At 43.8% G+C, this 15,287-nt stretch overlaps 1 protein-coding gene across 3 annotated transcripts in view; it reads left to right on the plus strand.

Annotated features, from left to right (window-relative positions):
* TIAM1 (TIAM Rac1 associated GEF 1) overlaps nt 1-15,287 on the plus strand; it is a 116,003-nt gene that overhangs the window by 26,539 nt on the left and 74,177 nt on the right. For all 3 annotated transcript variants that reach the window (XM_054974621.1, XM_054974619.1, XM_054974622.1), the window contains 2 exons: nt 558-1,002; nt 6,158-6,330. In XM_054974621.1, coding sequence (XP_054830596.1) covers nt 558-1,002; nt 6,158-6,330 — 618 coding nt within the window. The remainder of the gene's footprint in view (nt 1-557; nt 1,003-6,157; nt 6,331-15,287) is intronic.

Below are 15,287 nucleotides of genomic sequence, written 5' to 3' on the forward strand. Positions count from 1 at the left end.
AACATGGACGGCAGTGTGGCTGTGGTGGCTGGGCCAGGGCAAGTTGCTCTGGAGGGAGGAGGTGAATCAGGCTTGTGTGGCCTGGTGCGACATTGTCAATTCTGAAAGTGATGTCATCGCACTGGGGTTGTGAGTGCTGCCCCCCTCTCCCTGGTATTTTTCTGGAGCCCATCTGATGACCCTAGCTGGGAGCAACAAAGGGATTGGGTAGATGGTTGGAGACCAAGTGAATGTGACTGAGCACAGAAGCTGAAATGGCTTCTGAAATCCTGTTTGTGTATGCCCCTTCCTTTGTCCTACAGAAATGCTAGTCTGCATCCAATTATTAAAATCTGAAAGAAACATTCAACCTGTCTTTTTTTCTTTACCTATCCTAAGAGACTTTCTAAAATAATAATCAGCAGGTCAGCTAAATACAATACATTTGAGGTAGGACTTGGATTGGTGAATCTACTATAGTTGTAAAAGAATGGTATTTAAATGCAAAAAACTTATTCATTATTACCTATTTATGCAACCCATTTCTCCATAATGGCTCCTTTCTTTTATTTAACAAGGATGTTAATATAGGTGAAGGGAGTGAATTTGCTGACAGCGGGATTGAGGGTGCAACTACTGACACAGACCTGCTTTCCAGACGTTCAAATGCTACAAACTCTAGTTACTCTCCAACAACCAGTCGGACCTTCGCTGGCAGTGACAGTGGCAGCTCTTCTACAGGAGATGGCGCCCGTCAGGGAGTCTATGAAAACTTCCGACGGGAGCTGGAGATGAGCAGTACCAATGATAACCTGGATGAAGCTGGTTCTGCCTTGAGTGATGAACAGAGCAGTGGGACCTTAAGTTCCCCAGGACAGTCAGACATTCTCCTTACAGCAGGCCAGGGAACAGTACGGAAAGCTGGAGCACTTGCAGTGAAAAATTTTCTTGTCCACAAAAAGAACAAGAAGGTGGAATTAGCTGCTCGAAGGAAATGGAAGCAGTACTGGGTTTCCCTAAAAGGTACAGAAAATACGTTTTCAGTATCCATTTAAACATCAAAAGTCAAAATATTTATTAGCAGTGGAGAGTGCTACTTCTGATATCTTAGGAGCTTGCTTGGATGGCCTTGCGAGCTTCTGATTAAGAGTGAGTAATTTTAAAATGAGTAAAATATATTAAAATATTAGTTAAAATAATTGTCTGTTTCTTGGATTTTCATTATATAATGTAATAAGGTTCATATCCCACTTCAGCCATAACACTGAGAGTAGATTAATATCTCTACCTTAAGAAAACCTGCACGAAAAGTTTTTGTGAGGAAGAAATTCCACTCTGAGCTCTTTGCAAAAAAGGCAGGAGTATAATGTCAAATATCTTTTAAAAAGAAGATTAGATATTCCTTTTTACTTGCTTGCTTGCTTGTTTATTTAGCAGTGTATTTTATCCTACTTTTCTTTCCCAGTAGGGATCCAATCGTTTACAAAATACAAGGCAGTATTTAGTTTTAAATGAAATATAGTATTAAAAAAAAAACAAGAGGTATCTACCATGATAGTCCATCAAGACCAGTTTTAGACATGCAAACCATTAAAACCAGCCTAATTGATTTAAATGTTTGTTTTATAAAATTGTTTTTACATTGTTGTTCCCTCCCTCATACCCAGGAAGAAAGACTGGCATATTAATATTGTAAATAAATTAAATAAAGCCCATTAGCTGCAAGCATGCAAAGACATCTTTGAAGAGATCGTTGCAAATGCTTGATTGCAGGTGCACGGTCAATAAAGTTAGGTGAAACTTGCATGAAATTTATCCTGATGCTAAGGATGTATTTATTTCTTATTTCTTCACTTTGCTGTAGGCACAGTTTCAAAATCAGTATGATGTTGCATCAGTTTTCATCAATGGAAATGAATATTAGGAGCATATCTCAGATCAACAGACATTTACACTTAAAGATTTTTTTTCAGGCAGGAGTATTATTTAAATGTTCAGTAAGATACTTTCTATTCAATTTTATGCTTGAGGTTGTATAAATTTGAGAGAAATGGCTGTGCTGACTTGAATAGGAGTATCAATACAGTATATAGTGAGCAATGAGTAGTTGAAACTCATGAAATCCTGCACCCCCATCCTAAACATAAGTAGTTCTGAAACAGTAGAATTAAAGTGGAGCTTATTTCCGAATAAACTTGCCTATTTTATTTTATTTTACTTTATTATATTTTATTTATTCAGTTTTTATACTGCTTCTCTTCAGTAGCGATTCAACAATTACAACAGTTAAAAATCCAGAGGAGTTAGCTGTGTTAGTCTGTAGTAGCAAAATAGTAAAGAGTCCAGAGTAGCTCCTTTAAGATTAACCAACTTTACTGTAGCATAAGCTTTCGAGAAACACAGTTCTCTTTGTATTGTCGAAGGCTTTCACTGCCGGAGAACGATGGTTGTTGTGGGTTTTCTGGGCTGTATTGCCGTGGTCTTGGCATTGTAGTTCCTGACGTTTCGCCAGCAGCTGTGGCTGGCATCTTCAGAGGTGTAGCACCAAAAGACAGAGATCTCTCAGTGTCACAGTGTGGAACAACACCTGCCAACATCTTTTCCACACTGTGACACTGAGAGATCTCTGTCTTTTGGTGCTACACCTCTGAAGATGCCAGCCACAGCTGCTGGCGAAACGTCAGGAACTACAATGCCAAGACCACGGCAATACAGCCCGGAAAACCCACAACAACCACAGTTCTCTTTGTCGGAAAACCTGGCACCGGCCCTGGTCCTACATAGAGCAAGGTGCAGTTGTCTAAATGAGAGGTGACCATTGCATGGATAAATGTGGCAAGGTTGGACTGAGATAGATATGGGGAAAGTTGTCGGACCAGATGAAGATGGAAAAATGCTGTTCTAGCCATCATGGACTCTTGTTTGTCCATGGAAAGCTTAGAATCAAGTCAAACCCCCAATCTCTTCACGGAGTCCGCAGCATAAAGCTGGGCTCTGTATAGTATTGGGACTCCCTACAGCTGAAGTCCTTCCCCCACAGGACCTTTGTTTTCAAAGGATTTAACTTAAGCCAGCTACCCCTCATCCACTCCACTATGGCATCCAGACATTGGATCAAGGAAGAGATATCTGCTTCTGGCTGCTTATTGAGTAGAAGGTAGAGTTGGGTGTCATCAGCATATTGGTGGCATCCAACCCCAAATCACTTAACAACATCTGCTAGATGTATTTTGTTAATGTTTACCGTTACAGTAGGTTTCCAGTAGGAGATGCTTTGCTATGACCATGGCAAAGCAAAGTGACAAGCAGCTCTTATTCCTGCCCTTGTTAACAAATAGCAGGATAGTGGAATTTCTAAGAACTGTTACTATTAATGTAGTGACCTTCTTGGCTTTATGGGATATTTGACTGTGATCAAATAATAGGTAGTCACTGTTGCCATCTCTAGTTATGAGTCATACAAAAGCACATTAAAGTTAGCACATAAGCCAGTCTTGACACAGTACCTTAGGCGGGAACTGGGGATGCAGGTGGGATATATTCAAAATAAGTTATAGCTGTGTGATAGTCCCACATTTTAAAAAAGTTAAAATTATAGGCTGGATGTAATTTTAGCTTTATTAAAGAAGAGATAAACCAGGCCAGAATGAGATGGTTTTGATAACACAAAACTAGTGCTTAAAAATAGTGCTGAAAAATAATTATTGAAGCTTGCAAGGGTTTTTTTTTTTGAGTAAAGGTTTTATTTAATAAGAAAAGATACGAATAACAATGGAAAGTGCATAGAAACTTAAACAAGCACTAAATTTGAATTAGATTTAAACTAGCAGAAAAACATATTCAAAGTATGTAACAGCACAACTAAATTATGTTAGCTCTCTTCCCCTCTTTTTAGTTGCTTATACCCAGACTTTAATGTCTATGATTTTTAATCAGTCATCTTTTCTATATTTTATCTCTACAATATAATTACTTTAATTTATCTTATCAAATAAATCTTTCCATTTTCTCCAGAATTCTGATATTGGTCTACAGTGCACATAGGAAGTTAATTTATCCATTAATGCATATTCATATATCTTGATTTCTGCTTGATTTCTTTCCATACATCTTTATCTCTTATTTTTTATTCTTGTTCCAATTTCTTCAATTTTTAGATTAGATTTTCCATAACTCCCAACTAGAGATGGGCACGATAAAAAAAAAATACCGATTAAGCCGTTCGTGGATCCGGGCCGCTGCTGAACCCAGGCCACCGATTCTAACCGATCAAGTCCCATTTCCGATCCGGAATCGGGAAGGCCAAAGTGGGAGAGCACCCCGCTGTTTCCAGCGATATAGGAATGGTGGTTGGTGGCAGCGGCCGCCAGGCCCGGCGGGCAGGGGGAGGACATTCAGGGAGGGAGGGGACATTCACACACACACACATTTAGAGTGGGGGGGGGAGTTTTTAACCTGGTAACGAGCTGCCTTCCCTCAGGGAGGGGACATTCCCAGGGCCGGATCTACGGTTGCCAGCGCCAAGGGCAACCGTAGTCAGGCTCTTGCGCGTGCATGCGAGCGCGCTCCTGGGTCGCCCCCCCTGCCCACGCAGCAAGCCAGCTGTCCCTGTGTGCTGCGGAGCTGGCGGCAGCGCGAGTGGCTCGGCTGCTGCCCGTGCCATTCACCTTCCCCACAAGACAAGGGGCGGCCAGCTTGCCCGCGTGCCCCTTGTCCTGGGGAAATGTGAATGGCGCAGGCGGCCTCCCAGCCTCTCACGCTGCCTTTTGCCTTTCCCCAGGACAAGGGGCGGCTGGCTTGCCCACGCGCCCCTTGTCCTGGGGAAAGATGAACGATGTGGGCGGCCTCCCAGCCTCCTGCACTGCCTTTTGCCTTTCCTTTGTGCCCATGGCTTCAGAACACCCCCTTCCCCCTCCCTCCCCTGGGTTGCTGCTCCGTGGTTGGAAGGAAGCCTGCTAATCAAGGAAAGCTGGGCTTCCATTCGTGTTTCGAGGGCAACAGAAGGAGGGCAAACACAGCTCATCCCCCTGGCTCCGTTGCCCTGGGAATAAATTACTGGCGCAAGAGTGTCTGCAATTCCGAATAGAAACCGATATATCCGATCAAGTCCCGAACAAGCAAACCCCTGACTGCTGGATTGGTTGCCGTGGACGGAACCAATTAGCTGAGTCACGATGGCGCAAATGCCAAAATCGGGGGGGGGGGTGAAATCGTAATTCAGATCGTGCCCATGTCTACTCCCAACCTTTCTTTTTTCTTTCTGGATGCTATTGCTAACAAGGTCCCTCATATGTAGGCTTTCCTGGTTTCCCATATTGTTATTGGATTAACATCCGTTGTAGTATTTATCCTGAAACATATTAGTTCTTTCCTACATTTTTGTAATATAGCCTCCTATAGCAATAAAGTGTCATTTAATCTCAATCTTCTTTCTTTCTTGCCTCCACTTTGACAAATTACCTCTATCAGATTATGGTCTGCTAGAGTCCTTGGGAGAATTTCTGCTTTGTCCACTTTTGTCAATAAGCTTTTGGATATCTGACACACATCTATTCTGGAATACATTTGATGCCTATCTGAGACGAATGTGTAATCTCTTTCTTTTGTGTGCAACTGTCTCCAAACATCTTCCAATTCCAAAGTGGACCTATAATTGGGTACACACTCGGGAAGATTCTCTCCCGACCTTGTAGATCTATTTTTGAATCCAGGACACAGTTCATATCTCTAAAAGTCAGAATCTCTCCTTCTTGAAAATCTAATAATGCTTGAAAATATCATAAAACTTTTTGCCATTATTTGGTGCATATATTGATGTCAGTACCATACTTGTCCATAAGCTTGCATATTTTAACTAGTAAAGATATAGTTGATGATAATTTTGTCTGTTTAAAATATCTTTCTTTTGCTGCAGATACTGCCCAGGTGAGTCCTCCTAGTGCTATTAAGTATAGGATTCCTTGCTTACCCTCTAGTATCTTGAAATAAAGTTGCAAAAGGAGACCTCGCAAATAGACTGATTATAAACCACCAGTCTAACATAATATTCCTCTTTCTGTAGTTTAAGTCTTATTTTTAATTATTCTAGATGCTGGCTTTGCATAATTCTTAGTAATGAAACTGCAAAAAGAGCTTGTTCAGATGTGTAATTTGCTAATACTTTGCTTTTTCTCTTAAGGATGTACATTATTCTTCTACGAGAGTGATGGCAGGTCTATAATAGACCACAACAGCATCCCAAAACATGCCGTCTGGGTGGAAAATAGCATTGTCCAAGCAGTGCCTGAGCACCCAAAGAAAGACTATGTTTTCTGCCTCAGCAATTCCCTTGGAGATGCATTTCTGTTTCAGGTTTGTCCTGTTCTTGGTTTATTAAATAATCATTTTCTTAGCACATCTTTCAGGCAAAGACCTGCTTCAGGAACTTAGTACCATTTGATAGCTAGACAAAACAGTTTTCGGTAAAGGATAGAATACCTTTGCTGATGATGTTGTTCTTTAGAAAAGTAGATTGAGTTCGGTCAGTGGTTTGCAAGCTCTTCTGTTTTACAATCTTTCCTCATTAACTTTACCATCATGGAAACTCTGCATTGTTGAATATTGTATTGTATATTCTAAATGCAAGTTCAGTTCATGTGGTGCACTCTGGCTTATCATTTCCATCTATAGACTGAGTGTGTCCCCTTGACAGGGCCAAATACTCTCCTGTGTTTGCTGGGGTGGGTGGGTGGGGGAGATCTGTAATGGTCTGTTAATCTACCTTTCAAGAAAACTGGTCTGCCATTACTAATCTGCTCACTGATGAACCCCTGACAGGCCCTTGAGATACAAGGTATTCCCAGAACATGGTTCAAAGCATGTGGACTAGTTTCCTCTCTATAATATAATCTATGATTATATTATAAAAATTATTTATGAAATTTATTTTACCTCATTTGATAGTGATTGCAATTTGTTCATGTCATTTAACTAATGATTTCGAGTGATTCTTTGTGGTATTTTGTTCTTTCATCCTTCCATTTTAAGAATACCTGTATTCTCAATGGGAATTCCCACCCCACCCTCAATAATAATTTTAAGGAGTAGATGTAAGCAGTGGATCTCAGGGTGGGGAGAATATCTTCTAAAGCTTTTTTCTCAGTTTTTGCCATGTACTTTCATCATCTTTGTTTTTAAATGAATCTTAAATTATAAGCTTCTGAAAACCAGTTTTATCTGTTAAAGTTAAAAGTTTGTGTTTTTTTCAACTAGTAGAGCAATGAGTGGATGGACAAACATGATGTGCTTTAAAAAATAAAATAACAGTGCAATCCTAAGCAGCAGGGCAGAAAGCACGTAGGGTGCGAACTAATAAGCCTTACGCCAGTGGAACTGGCTCTTATGTCGACATAAACCCCTCTCTGCTGGTGCTTGCAGATGGGTCGCCGCTGGCAGGCACACTGGGTGGCCAGGCGGAGGTGCAAGTGCGGTGCAAGTTCCCGTGCCAGCATGGGAGAGGGCGGGGTGGGGGTGAGCCACGAGTTAGTCCACTTCCAAAGCCACTCCAGGCCCAGGAATGCCCCCTGCAGCAGTGTAAAGTTATGCCACAAAAAGAGGAGGTGTAGCCCATAAGTGTGCATTGAATGGGGAAAACTTGGGCCCCTCTCCCAGCACCCAGCCCCACTCCTGCAGCCCAAAGGAGAATAGGATGGGAACTACCATGGGGGCCAATCCACGTACGCTTCCGGGGTAGGTGACCCCCCCTCCCCGCACCCAATCACCTGCCCATGTACCCTACAAAACCTCCAGCTGTGCTGCTCATGACCTCAGGTAGGTGAGCACGCGGCCAGAGGCTCTGCCTGTCAGCCTTCTGCCACAGGGACTTTGTGCCTGAGGCAGGAGAGCGGATACTCTCAGTGGTGGGCCCTGAGTGCACTGGGGTCTTTGCGGGAAAACTGGGAGAACTTTGCACTTGCTCAAGGGAAGAAGGGCAAAGTCCAGAATGTCTGGCTAACTAACAATAACCAGCCAAGTCTCCTTGCAAGTTATCTCATGCTGAAGTTCCAGCTCAGTAAGGAACAAGGGAGCACTGAGAGGTAAGAAAGAGATGGGGTGGCAGCTAACCCGGCTTGCTGATTTGTGCCAGCTGCCCCCTCACCTGAACTCACCTGACTGTTAGCCTCTTCAAGTGAGGCTCGGCAGGGGAGGGGGCAGTGGTGGCAGCCCCTGCCTACCTAGAGGCAGTTGCCTAGAAAACTACTCTTGACACAGCCAATTGCGGGGAGGTGCTACCCAAATGGGAGCTCTATTCAGACATCCTCAGCTGGGGTTCCTCCCGGCAGAGGAGGAAGTGCTGCCAGTGGTTGGGTTGACTGGGTGTTCATAACTCCCTGTTGCTGGAGGGTGCTCAGTGACTTGACTTTCTCCCTCATGGGATAAGATCATCCCAAGGCAGAGTGTCTCAACAGAGGGTCATGCATCATGTTGTTGTGAGCTGCATCTGTGGAGCTGCCGCCACAGCTCTTAGCCAATGGACACCTTCCCAGACATTGCAGATTGGGCTTGGCTTTGGCCACACACAGGCAGTGGGATCACTTGCAACACATGTCTGTTTCCGTTGCAGGCAGATAGCCACTCATCTGGGAGACCAAGGGGCATGGCTGTCTGAGCCCTCCGTAAGCCTCCACAAGTGCCATCCAGGTCCTGCCCAGGGAGCAGTTTACAAAGGCAGCCCGCGGCTCAGCCACATTAGCAGGAAATACTTCCAGAGAACCTCTGCATCTTTTCCAGTTTAATAAAATACGTGTTGAAAAACAAGGAACTGCTGTCTGTTCGCTCGCTTCCCTGACTTTGACAGTAGTTGCCGCCGCCCCCATCAGGACTTCTTCTCACATATTCCCGCAAATTTTTCCAGGCTCAGGGCTGGGATCAATGGGGTGGGCAATGCTGCCAGGAGGAGTAGGTGTCAAGTGGTGACCCCTGTCCAGTTTCCCTGCCCCTCTTCCCTCCCCTCAATGTCAGTTCAGGCAGTGGGGTGGGAATTGAAGTGTGGCCCATGAATCTCTGGCAGGGTGAGGAGGAGGCTCCACGGAGGATGTTCATTCTCTGACAGACTGAGCTGCTGCTGTCTGATAAGCCAGGCAGAGGGGAAGGCGGAAGTTACTGCAGGGAGGTGGGGGATGTGGAGCGACATCTTTGGATCTCCTCCTCCTCCAGGAGGATGGACCACCCTCCATTTTGCTGTTTACAAAAGCAGGGATGGACTTGGGACATCTGGCATGGGGAGGGGGTGAATGGCGGCCCACGGAGCAGTTTCTCTGCTCCTGCGAGCTGTCAGTCCAGGGGGGGGAGGGCGTCACGCCTGGACTGGGGCGTGGCTCTCAAGGTCCAACCTGCAATCTCGCATCGTTGTGATGTAGTGATTGTTCAAATGGCACCACCGCAAGTCTGTGGGCTCTTTGCACTCGCTTCTGGCCTCTCGCAAGGTTTCCAATGGGCTTTCCTGTCACTCATTGTAGTACCCACTGCCCACCTGCCTCTCTGGATCCTGAGGGCTGCTCCAAAGTGCTGCAGGCTTTCTAGTCCCACTTTTCAGGGAAGGGGAACCTGTTTCTTGCGGTAGCAGCAGCGGCGGGATTTGCAGGCGCACCAAGCTGTGGCCACTGGTCTGGCCCTCATTGGATATGGGGGCCGGATGGGCAAGAGGGTGGGTGTTTGATCCGGACCATCACTGTCACCTCTGCCCTCCTCCCTTGCAGGGATGCCTGCTCTCCGGGGGGTGAGGTGCTGTTGGTGGCAGCAGGGACTGTGGCCTCCTCATTGGCTGCACCACTGCTTGCCCCTCGCCTGCCTGTCAGGGGAGCAGTGTGGCCATTGGTTGGAGTGAGCGGGGTTGTCAGGGGAATGGCAGGCAAGTGCTCCTGGTGACAGCTGCTCCTCGCCTTGCCGCACTTGGGCGCCAGCGGGACTCTCTTGCAAAAGTCCATAGGGCTCCGTGGAGAGGCGCCCCATTTACGTTGATGCACAAGCAACGACGCTGCCTTGGGCATTAGTATTGAGCTGCCCATGTAGGCAATAGTGGGTGGGGTAAATCTCACAGCTCTGAACCGGCATTTGATTCAATGGTATGTGTAGCTGTCATCCAAGTTTGTGAACATGGGAAGAATAACAGAATCACAAGGTTGGAAGGGACCTCTAGGGTCATCTAGTCCAACCCCCTGCAAAATGCAGGAAATTCATCAATACCTTCCTCCAGACACACAGTGACCCTTACTCCATGCCCAGAAGGAGGAATCCAAATTCAGACCATAACTGCCCCCCACTATAAGTTCTCTTTTTTATATAACAACAACAACAACATTCGATTTATATACCGCCCTTCAGGACAACTTAATGCCCACTCAGAGTGGTTTACAAAGTATGTCATTATCCTCACAACAAAACACCCTGTGAGGTGGGTGGGGCTGAGAGAGAACTGTGACTAGCCCAAGGTCACCCAGGTGGCTTCAAGTGGAGGAGTGGGGAATCAAACCCAGCTCTCCCGGTTAGAGTCCTGCGCTCTTAACCACTACACCAAACTGGCTCTCCTGTTTCATTCACATGCTCCAAAATGTAAAAACCATGTAATGAACGAATCTAACCTCATTGTGATAAAACTAGTTTTATCTTTTAAATGAATCAAAAAGCATCATCCATTTGAACCATGCTAATGCTTTAGTTGGAAAAGTTTTTATTTACCTCTGCTGCAGACCTGCCCTATGTTGTTTGTTTACCTTCGTGTGTGGTAGGGCAGATGCAACCCTTGCAGAGCCATCATTTTCCTTTGTTAGGCATTCTTTTCTTCTGTCCTCCACTTTTTTCTCATGGGTTAAGTCTGTTAGCCACCCTGGAAGCTTCACTCAGGGGGTGCTGCTGATGTTGGAATAAGTACAAGAACATGTGGAAACAGCATAAACGTAATAGACTGTGAGGACTCTCCCCACTCAGAGCAGCCTATATCAATGCAAAGCATTACATTTTCCTTATGAAAACCTCCATTCTTGGAAAACAAATGCCATAGAGGCTAAATACTGAAAAGGTCACATGAGTGCATGGCTTTTGTGGCAGCATAGAGCCTTATTTATTACAAGCTCTGTGCTGTCACATTGGAGCTAGGTTTTCATGTCACCTAATGTGGGAATGCACACAAAATGAACCTTTTAAAAGTCAGATTAATGGCTTCTTTCCTTGAGATTTCTGAAAGTATTTGTCTGCTATGTGTTTGAGCCTTCATAAATCTAAAACAGCAGATTTAGAGAGTTAAACAGAAAGGGGAGGAGAGGAGGAAGAAAAATTGGCCATAATTATGGAAATAATCCGCAACTTATGATAGCCCCCAAGCTTGATTTGTTATGCCAAGAACTGCTAGAGCATGTTCCTTCTTAGAACTACTAATAATATACCTTTGCTGCATACTTTGTGAAAATACACAGTAGTATGTAAACGGAACAAAAAGGTATGAAATGTTTCTTTTGAAACAACATGGCTGCTGTTTATGATTTTCAGTGAATAAATCCTTGATAGTTCTTATTTACTGTACATCCTCTGTAACCTGCTGACACCATAAATGGCTATTCAGTACAGCCAATGTGTGTGCATCATTGTAATTCTCTTCTAGCTTCTTTACCTCCAAAGTTGTTGCACACCACCTAACTTCCTTTTCAACTGGGAGCTACCATCAGTCCTACACAAATCCATTAAATTTGAAAGTCACATGGTATTTCCAGATGCCAACCATCTCTCTTAAAACTTCATGCTCATTTTTCAGATATGTGCCATTTCTTTAAAGGGATTCACTTTTTCTTTGGAGGCAGAACAGCTGCCTTAGTCACAGATCACAAAATAACACAATCCACCTACTCTCTCCCCTCCACAAAATACAACTTAAAATAATAATAGTTCCCTTTCTGTGACCATCCAGTCAAAACACTGTCGTAACCAAGAACTGGGTTCTTTGATCTGGAAAAGCATTATAATTTAACTTTCATTCCGACTTCCGGTTTGGGATCCATGGAGGTCTAACGCAGCTCCATTTGCGGAGCTGACCGGACTGCCGTTTTAAGCGGCCGGCGGGGTGAAAATAGCCCGCGGCCGACTGCTCTCAGGCGGAGAGCAGGCAAAGAACGCTCAAGACCCTAGGGTGAGTTAGATCTCGGACGAGGGGGGGCTCTGCGCAACGGGTCCCCTCCCGATCCTTGAGGTCCCACCCTGCGACGGGTCGGCTACAATCTCTGCGGCAGTTTTGGGGCCAATTCGGCTGGCATAAGACCTACATACCCAAGCTTCGATTGGGAGAAGAAGCGGAGAGGAGAACTTAAAATCGAAACAGCGATTACAACCCAAGAAAAGTGAAGGGAAGGTAAAGATCACTATCTTCCGATACGGGACAGATTGATAAAAAGAGAGAGGAAAAAAAGTAGATTTTTAAACTGCAACAGACTAGTGAAAAGGAGGGGAAGACTCGGCAGGAGTTGTATTTGAAAAGAGACTAAGTTTAAAGAAGTTATTAAAGAAATTGGACTATTGTTTTGAATACCTGTGGTTTTGGAGCTGTGAGAAAAAGACACCATCGCGAGATCTGCTGTGGGAAGACGGGAGACAGGAAGTGCGTAACAACAATAGAGTGGCTGGAGAGAAGTGGCCCTTGCTGGAGGGCAGGAAGAAGGGAATCGCCATCTTTGAGAGGGGAAGGGTCGCGGCCTCAGCGGAAAAGGAAGTAGGCCATTTTGGATTACAAAATCATAGAGAGACCATAGAGAAAAGACGCCCGACATTTTGGACCCTTTAAAAATTAATTTACGCAAGAAGACCGGGACATTTGAAATAAAAAAGGTACTAAATTCAACGCCACGGAGTTAAGGAAGAGAGCGGACTCGTGGGAGCGAGCTAAAGCAAGCCCCACGATGTCGAAAAAAGAGTGGCAATCGGCAATAGAAAACCTGGACAAAAAACTTTTAGAGGTGATCAAGGAATTTAAAGACATGAAATTGGAGCTGATTAAAGAGGTTAAACAGACAGTAAAATCGGAGCTGTCAGAAGTAAAATCGGAGCTGTCAGAGGTGAAGAAAGGTATGGAAACAATACAAAACGAATTACAAGGGACGCAGCAGAGAGTTAAAACAGTAGAAGGAGCGATGGAGAACTTAGCAGATACGCAACAAACAGAGATGAGACTGATGAGGGGAAGGATGGCGGTTGCGGAAAGTAGACACATGGAGAAGCAGCTGAGATTTCGCGGTCTGCCGGAAATGGAAGGAAAGACAGCGCAAGAACAGATGACTGAGGTGTTAGCTGAATACCTGGGGAAGGAGGAGGAGGAAGTTGTGGCTATCCTAGATGTGGCATATCGTGTGAACTCGAGAATTGCAACCCAGAGGAAAATACTAAGAGACGTGATCGTACAATTTACAACACGAAACATGAAAGAGAAGATTGTGACTAAACAGTTTCAAGATCCATTGGAGATCGATGGCAAGACAATCATTATAATGAAGGAATTACCCAGATCAGTGTTACTAGATCGGAAAAAATATAAAGCGCTAATCCAGATGTTGAAGGACATGAAAATCAGGTACAGATGGGAGCTTCCAGAGGGTTTGTCCTTTGAATTTGGAGGTGCCAAAAAGCGTATTAGATCTGAGCGGGAAATGGAGCGATTTATAAGGGACAATGAAAAAGACTTACCAACAAGATTATGAGTATGGAATGTAAAGTACTATCTTGGAATGTAAATGGACTAAATTCACCGAATAAGAGGAAAAATATCTTCCACTGGTTATTAAAACAAAAATGTGATATTGTTTGTTTGCAAGAGACTCATATTCGAAAACAGGATGTAAAATATTTAAAATTGGGAAAATTGGGCAAGGACTTTGTAGCGGCCTCAAGTAAGAAAAAAAGAGGAGTGGTGTTGTATGTAAATGAGGAGCTACAACCAAAATTCATAATGAAAGATGTGGAAGCCAGATTTGTAGCAGTGGAATGTACTTGGAACTTAAAGAAAGTGTTGGTAGTCGGAATTTATGCACCTAATGGTGCAAAAGAAAGCTTCTTTGAGGACTTGAGGAAGCATTTAGACGACCTTTCATATGATCAGATAATTCTTGCTGGAGACTTCAATGGAGTGACAGACTTGGAACTGGATAAAAAGACCACAATGGCACAAAAGAAAAGAGGATTACTACCAAAGCTCTTTTTTGAGCTGATTCAACAAGAGACTCTTGAAGATGTATGGAGAAGAGAATATCCTAAAAGTAGACAGTTTACTTTCTATTCTGCAAGGCACTCTACATTATCAAGAATTGATATGATCTGGGCCTCAAAAGACTTGGCGTTATGGACTAAGGAGGTAGAAATAATGCCGATGGTAGGCTCAGACCACAACCCAATTATGTGGAAATTAGGGAGAAGGAGAAAAAGGAAAGCATGGAGAATAAATGAGGACTTGCTACAGGAAAGAGAGAACATGGAAACACTGAGAAGAGAGACAAAGTTTTTTATACAATACAACGTGAATAAAGAAGTACCAACTGATAAAGTTTGGGATGCTTATAAGGCGGTCATAAGGGGCATACTAATGGACTTAAATGGTAGAGCAAGAAAGAAGAAAGAGGAGAAGAGACTAGAGATTGAGGAGAAAATAAAAGCCAAAGAAATACAGCTAAAAAAGAGACCAGGGAAAAAGAAATTATATCAGGAAATTAAAATACTTCAAGAACAGCTAACAGCAATGAGTAATAAAGAACTGGAGTGGAATCTTAAAAGGCTGAATCAGAAAGCGTTTGAGGGTGCAAATAAACCTGGGAAGTACCTGGCATGGCAATTGAAGAAGAGAAGGGAAAAGAAAACAATAAACAAAATCTGTGAAGATAACAAAACGTATTTGGAACAGACTACCATTAGTAGAGCCTTTTATAAATTCTACGCTAAGCTGTATAATAAGAAAGAAGTAAACAAAGAATCAATAGCGTCATATTTGGAGAAAATGAAACTTCCAGAAATCTCGGAAGTTTGGAGAAACAAATTGAACAGTGAAGTAACGGATGAGGAAATAAGTAAGGCAATACAATCTGCAAATCTAGGAAAGGCGCCAGGGCCAGATGGACTTACGGCTAAATTTTATAAGACAATGGCCAATGAGCTGGCACCATTCCTAAAGGAGGTGATCAATGGAGTTTTAAGGGATCAAAGGATTCCAGACACTTGGTTGGAGGCGAACATATCATTGATCCCAAAAGAGGGCCAAGACCTGACTAATGTGAAAAATTACAGACCTATATCGTTACTTAATA

This window comes from Eublepharis macularius, chromosome 3 (genome assembly GCF_028583425.1).
Source record: "Eublepharis macularius isolate TG4126 chromosome 3, MPM_Emac_v1.0, whole genome shotgun sequence".
Lineage (NCBI taxonomy): Eukaryota > Metazoa > Chordata > Lepidosauria > Squamata > Eublepharidae > Eublepharis > Eublepharis macularius.